This window comes from Pygoscelis adeliae, unplaced genomic scaffold (assembly GCF_000699105.1).
Source record: "Pygoscelis adeliae isolate BGI_AS28 unplaced genomic scaffold, ASM69910v1 Scaffold76, whole genome shotgun sequence".
Taxonomy (NCBI): domain Eukaryota; kingdom Metazoa; phylum Chordata; class Aves; order Sphenisciformes; family Spheniscidae; genus Pygoscelis; species Pygoscelis adeliae.
Window position 1 is genome coordinate 1,530,921 of NW_008825111.1, and position 7,296 is coordinate 1,538,216.

The 7,296-nt window shown below is 41.1% G+C and overlaps 1 protein-coding gene across 1 annotated transcript in view; it reads left to right on the plus strand.

Moving 5' to 3' along the window:
* Positions 1 to 528: 528 nt before the first annotated feature.
* Positions 529 to 7,296, plus strand: part of BVES (blood vessel epicardial substance) — a 33,986-nt gene continuing 27,218 nt past the window's right edge. The window contains exons 1-3 of the mRNA XM_009327927.1: positions 529 to 550; positions 3,597 to 3,830; positions 6,103 to 6,227. Coding sequence (XP_009326202.1) covers positions 3,608 to 3,830; positions 6,103 to 6,227 — 348 coding nt within the window. The 5' untranslated portion in view covers positions 529 to 550; positions 3,597 to 3,607. The remainder of the gene's footprint in view (positions 551 to 3,596; positions 3,831 to 6,102; positions 6,228 to 7,296) is intronic.

Sequence of the window (7,296 nt, forward strand, 5' to 3'; positions counted from 1 at the left end):
TATTAATACATGTCTTCATGTGTTGAAGACTTAAGCATAAGACTTTGAAGTCTTATGCTGTATTAGTCCTTAGCACACATAACCCTAAATTAAAGTTTTAAAGGCCTGATTCTGTACTTCCAAAATTAATTTTTGACTCTCTGAGGTAGCAGAGGGTAGGAAATGAGAATTGCTTGTTCATCTGTTGAACAGCAGATTTTTTGCTAATTCTTCAATGTTATTTTACAATAGTAGACGTTAGGACTAAAGAATTGATCTAAAAATTACAGAGATGTTATTTTGAATATTTGTCTTTCTGGTGTTACCTGTGGACAAACATTTTAGGTTAGAGCTTGTAACTCTGCCTGCCTGTTTTGTTGGTGCTTGAACCAGCTGCCTGGTTGAAATTCATGGGCAGCTCTCCTTCAGAGCTAGTGTCACAATCTGTCCTTGTGTCATTTTGCAGATAGCATCGATATATTTCTGCCAGCTTTAAAATACCATCTTGACAGAGAAGTTCAGCAGCTTTCCCCCGTTTTCCAGTATGTTAGCGGTGCTGCAATATTTATTTGTGAGTAAAGTTAAGTTCAAATGTCATCATGTAAAGACTTCAACATATTGAAGACAAAGCTTATAAAAAGTGGAGGTGGCTAGATTTAGGTTCCTAGGTTCTAATTTAGGCAACTAAGTAGGTAGCCCAGACTTTCAAAAGCATTGAATGTCCTGTTGTTACAACTGTGGACTCTCTATTGTCAAAGGCTTTTGATGACTTGGTCAACACTTGTTGGAGAAATATCTTCCCATTATGACGGTTTACGGCTGGTGGGTTGTGGCATCAGTATCTGTGGCTAATGAGGGGAGCGGTGTTTTGGCCGGGTTGTAAGGAGAATGAGATTGTCACACGTTGTATAGTTGATTTGGCTTGTTGGCTTTCCAGTCTTCAAATATGTGATGCTTTGCAGCCGAGTCTGAAAGAGTAAGGTAGCCTCTCTTCTCCCAGCGATGCAGTACAAAATTTTGCTATTAAAAAATCAAGCATCTGGAAGGCTTTGTCGATTTGTAATCAGATGCAGCTGAAGTTACTTCTTGCAGCCCATTTTGATCTTGAGATGAGTTGATGGACTTACAGCTGGTTCTGCATCTGTATGTGAGTTTGGTTGTCTTTACTTGTTCTGTTGGCGTGTTAAGTGGTGCTTTTATTGGCAGATGACCAGGCAGTGAAGGACTGAATGTAGATAGAAACTCAGCTGATAACCTTGCAAAACGTCTAGAGGTCCTGCTGTTCCAGTGTAGGGAGTTTATATTGTTTGAAAACAACAGGAGCACGATGATGAGATGTGTATAAGGTGATCACAAACACAGTTATCCCATTAGCAATTATCTTCTGTTTATGAGCGCATTAAAATGCCAGTCCTGCAGCCGCCTACGGGCTCACGCTTTTGCTCCCTGTGTGAGCGGCTTTGTCAGGACAGAGGAACTGCTCTCGTGGCTCTGTCGCCAAATTCATGCAAAAGAGCTGAAAGAAGATAGGAGCGTGTTTGGATGGTGCCTGTATGATACCTGGACCGTGAATTTGTTTGGGCACCGTGTTTATTGGTAACAATTTAGTGTAGAATTTGTTTTATTAAAAAAAAAAAATTTAATTAACCTTTGTGAATAACTAATGCTGGAATGAAAAGAGGAAAGTGAGCTTTTAAGAAAGAAGTGAATTATATATTTTGGTAAGAATTAGATAAACTTTTTTTCTTTGAAAAGCATTTCTATCCAGATATGGATAGCACTATGTCTGTGCTAGCGTTTGATGCTGCAAGATGCCTCTGCGTGTTCTGTAGCATGCCTTAGCTGTGACAGGCTCTGGGCATAGGAGAGGTATTATCAGAGGGTTGAGGTTTTCTTTCTGATTTCTTTCTTCCCACTACTTTAAAAAGAGGTTTAAAAGACTGATTAATTTCAGAAATTGTCCAGCTTGCTTATGCCTTGTACACAAGTTGATTGGGGGGAAAATAATAAAAAGAATGGATGAAGCAACTCAAAATTACTTCACAGCCCAAGAAGCACTCTCAAGTAACAGAGAGATGCCGAGTGTATTCCAGTCTGCAGGAAATACTGAGTGTATTAACCGTGACTCAAAATTGTCTGCTGAGCAGATGAATTACATGACAGTTAGTAAGCACACACGGCAGGGACGTGCACTGTCTCTATAGAATTTAGCTGAACGCGAATCCCACTATGTTGTATGTTGTGGAGCCTGTTTGTTCAGTGATACGTGCATGTATTTCATTAACAAGCCTCCAGCGGAGCTCCATATAATCTCTGCTGCTGCGGCAGTGGGGGACCGTACGTGCCTCGCTGGAAGCAGGGCTCTCCTGTGTTTCTGACAGCCCGTCTAGGAGCAGTCGTGCCCCTCCAGCTGGGAACTGCTCTGGGTTGAGAAGACCTTCTGGAGTGCTTGTAACACTGACTGCAGTTCCCTAGAGAGACCAGCTTTTAAGATTTTAAAGGTAGTGTCTTGAAATTTTCCAGTTTCTCTTTGTAGTTTGTTTTTAATAGGATTTTTTTACTTTGTATTGGTAAGATATTTGCCCACAGATATATATTTTTTTTTCCTTTTAATTGGTGTGAAAGGAAAATGTGCTAGATTTATTATTACAACAACAAAACCCTATGTATTTTTAGATTCGAAATCAGCTTTTTTAACTGTCCGTTTTCTCTAGGAGTTCCACAGGCAACCAAAGGTCTTGCAAGCTTCCTTATACTAGGTAGACCAAGTGAATTCCCTGAAAGACTGGCAACCTTGTCAGAACTTAGCAGCCTGGACATCTCCCTTTCTGTTTTGGTAGCATCTGATCAACTAGGAGGAGAAACGGTAGTTTTTATTTACCGTTCTCAAAAGTGGTTTGGGGTTTCCCTGCCTACTCTAGTTAACGGGTGCAAGATGATGTGTGGCTTAGGAGACCTCCAAATGATCCTGCAAATACTGCAAGAAAGCCAGAAGTTGAGACTGTCTTTGGCTTTGACTTTTGTACAGTTTGTTGGCTTTTTTTTTTTAAATCAACCAAGGAGCACGTGTTCCTCCTTTGAGACCTTCCATTCCTTATTTAGAAGAACAGCTTTGTATGCCATAAAGGAGACTTACACTACGTAAGCCAGTTTTTCTTTTTTCTTTCAATTCTCATCTAGGTTGTTAAGTTCTCTTAAATATTTACTTTGCCTAAGATCGTGGGCCCATTCAATAAAACGTAGACCAAAATGTGATTTTTTTTTTTTTTTTTTAATTTGTGCAGGACTAGGAAGAATGCATAGGATGTTGTAGTGAGCAATGACAGTCATAGTAGCTAGTGTTCAAGCAGTGTTGTTTATGTGCATATGGTCCAAATTTTGAAACGTACCATTCTTCAAGCCTAGAGCTTAGGTGAAAGAAATAGCAAAGTGTTACTGAACTATAGATCTAGCTTACCCTTTTAAAGCATTTGTAGATATTATTTTTTTTTCCCATGAATGATAATGGAAAATATATCCCGGGAAGAGAGAAAATAACCCTAAAATCCATGTGTATGTCCAATATATTTCAGTTTAATGCATGGTGATTTCCTCCCCCCCCCTCTCTCTCATTGCAGGAGTCTCCGAGATGAATGCTACAGCAATGAGCCCACTCACTGTTACTCCACTAGGTTTTATTCCAGACTTAAAAAATGCCACCCTTGTGCCTTTCAATGAGACTGCATGTGAAAACTGGAAAGAGATTCATCACCTTGTTTTCCACGTGGCAAATATTTGCTTTGCAGTTGGACTGGTTATTCCAACTACTCTGAACCTTCATATGATTTTTCTGCGAGGCCTGCTCACCATAGGTAGGAGAATTGTTCTGGAGAGATCTGCGACCTTCCTGTGACAGAAATAACAGGTCGTGACCATTACGGAACTGGTCCCTTCAGCTTATGGTGAAATTACAGCCCGTATTCATGGTCATTGTACTCTGCCAAAGGTGTTTTTGGTGTAAGTGGGGGTCTGTTCTGACCCTGACATACCTTTTCTAGAAGGGTTATATGTGCCCAGACTCTTAAAATTTCCCAGAAATGTAACCTACAGTTTCAAACCTACGAAGATGTCAACTTGAAAACAAGTGGACCCCACTTACTTCAGATGTGACTGGCTGCTTAAAATTCATTAAATTCCAAATCATAGTTAAGTCTATGGATCCTTAAGACCTTAATTTTAGGTTTCAAGTAAATACTGGGACTGTATATTGGCTGGTGCACTAGCTTCGTATGTCTGCAGTAGGTGAGGTTTTCTTGAGAAGCTTGATGTTGGCCCACATGTTCTTTAAATGTGGTTTCAAACACGTGGCACTTGTGGGTCACCAGCATTATTTTCATCGCCGATTTAGAAGCACGGGCTTTTGATATGGAGTGCAGTCTGTGTTCTCCTGAATTCAGTCATATTTCCTCCACCACTGTAGGCATCTTGCAACACCAAAATTTGACTTCAGAGGAAAAACTAAATTTGGCACACTTGAGACTGAGCAAGTGTGGTTTCATTTGTAACACTTGCAGTCCCACAGCTATTTCAAAGCCCCTGTACTTTGTGTGGGACAAGGCCTCTGTGATCAAAGGAGGAGGAGTAGTGAGTCATTGCAGTGTAAGAAAGATAAACCCGGGTGTATCACAACACAGAGCATGCTTAAGTATTTCTAAGTGAGAATGCTTATTTGTATAATAGCGCGGGTCGATTTTATGGTAGAACTTCTTTTTTTGTAGCTATTATAGGATAACTTATTAAAGCAGACTGCACCGATGACCAAGGGTCTGAGCATTGCAAGACCTTTTGTCTGTGTAGTTCTCGTTTTAAAAGCAATGGGAGCTCTGCGCTTGCTGAGCTTGCCACTTTGGTCTGTAGGTCTTGTTGCAGCTTGAGCAGATACGGAATCAGTTTTGCAAGCTGAGGTGGCAGCTGGAAGCAAATTTACTCTGTGGGCAGCATAAGTAATGAAGCCTGGTTCTTAGGGATCAGTCCCCTTTGCTTTGATGACCCCGCCCCACCTCTGTGCTGCTCCACAATATTGCTCCTCTTCAATACTTCCAGACCTCGTATCCTCCCATCCCTTGTAGTGTAATTAACCAGCTGATCAAGAGTCACCATATTTTGATTTTTCTGATCCGTATGTAAGTGTTGCCTGGCCAGTCAACAACCCAGGCAGAATAGATAATACCAAGCTCATGAATTCAGCATCATCTTCAGGGAGAAAGGAGGGAAGGGATGCTAATTTGGCACCTTCTCCTTGTTGTCTTTGCGTGAAACTTCAGGGAAAATGTACCTGTGACCTCTACAGCCATCTCTATTGCACGGTAGGCTCCCAGTTATCGGGGAGAGACTCACTGATGCGTAATCTATCATTTGATAAGCATTGTCTTTGTAGGCTAAAAATAGAATGCCTAATCATACAGCATGCCTTATCTTTTAAAGCAACTGTCATTGTTCAAAGTAAAGGAACTAAAAAAAGAAGTAAGCATTTGAAATTTTCTCTTTGTCGTACAAGAGAATTCAGGTTCCTGCTGTGACCTTGTCAAAATGCAGCAATAATACTTCCTTTAGATTTTCAAAAATATCTGTGTATGACTTTAGGAGGTTTTTGTGCAACTACTGCTCACTAGTTAGATACAAATGTTACTGATATGAACAACAAGCATTCGTTTCTAGGGTCTTGTTTGTCTAATGCAATACTAGTAATAAAGTTTTGTTAGCTGCTTAATTTTTTTTTTTTATACTTAAGATACAGTTTTCCCTTATCCCTTTTCTACTTCATTTTAGTAACAGACCATTGTGGGCTGCACCTTTCTGCTTTCCCCAGTCCTGATGTGAATTATTGTCAACTCCAGTATTGCAGTCCCATGCAATAGGACTGCAGTCTGCTGTCAATCTGCTCTCAGTGCCTGTTTGTAGCATTGTAGTGATTAGCTCATGCTACCAGTGCATGTATTGATCCACAGAGCCTAACTATAGTAAAGCTTGAGAATATATTGCTTTTCAGAGTCATTACACCCAGTGGACACATTCTTTATGGCTTGTACGAATGTGTTTATTGTTCAGTGAAATTTAACTTTCTTTTTTTTTTTTATTTTACAGGATGTGCATTGTTCATCATTTGGGCTACACTCTACCGTTGTGCCTTGGACATAATGATCTGGAATTCTGTGTTTTTGGTTGTCAACCTCTTACATTTCATATACCTAGTGTATAAGAGAAGACCGGTATGTATAACAGCTAAATTGCACAAGCAGTCTAGTAAGATGCAAGAAAAAGGAAGTTTTGCCCATGTTTGCTGGACAAACCAGTGAATTAGACAGCAGTTCTTGAATTACACAGCAGTTCTTTTGGACAAAGTCAGTTAGCTACTTCAGGAAGGATCCAGACCATAAGTATGATCTGATGCAGTACATAATTATTTCCCTGAAATCCATATTCTTGAAAAATGATTTGACTTTAGAAGTTACTGTTGGCTGGTTTTGGCTGTTGTGTTTGGTTTTGGTGGTAAGGAACGGGTTACATAGTTTTTTTGCAGAGAGACCAGAAATGGTAGTTTGGGGGTTGTGTGTGTTTGGGGTTTTTTTTGTGTTGGTTTTTTTTTCTGGAGTTTTTTTGGTCACTTTCCCCACCCTCCCACTCACAAGCGTACATGCATACAGGCCTCCTGAAATAAAATCCCACCAAGATACTTAAAATTGAGCATTCCAGGACAGTAATTTTTTTAAATTAGGAGTTTGGCACTCCTCACTTTTAAGTCTTGAACATCCTCTGTGGTGGGAAAGGAGACCGATAAATTTGGAGTGTGTGGAAGACAACTTCCTGACACAGCTGGTAAGTGAGCCTACCAGGGGAGGTGCCTCGCTCGACTTGCTGTTTACAAACAGAGAAGGACTGGTGGGAGATGTGGTGGTCGGAGGCCGTCTTGGGCTTAGCGACCATGAAATGGTAGAATTCTCAATTCATGGTGAAGTAAGGACGGGGGGCAGCAAAACCGCAACCATGGACTTCCGGAGGGCAAACTTTGGCCTGTTCAGGACGCTGGTTGAGAGAGTCCCTTGGGAGACAGTCCTGAAGGGCAAAGGGGTCCAGGAAGGCTGGACGATCTTCAAGAAGGAAGTCTTAAAGGCGCAGGAGCAGGCTGTCCCCATACGCCGCAAGAAGAACGGGCGGGGAAGACGACCGGCCTGGCTGAACGGGGAGCTCTTGCTGGGACTCAGGAAAAAAAAGGAGAGTTTACCACTTGTGGAAGAAGGGGCAGGCGACTCAAGAAGAGTACAGGGATCTCATTAGGTC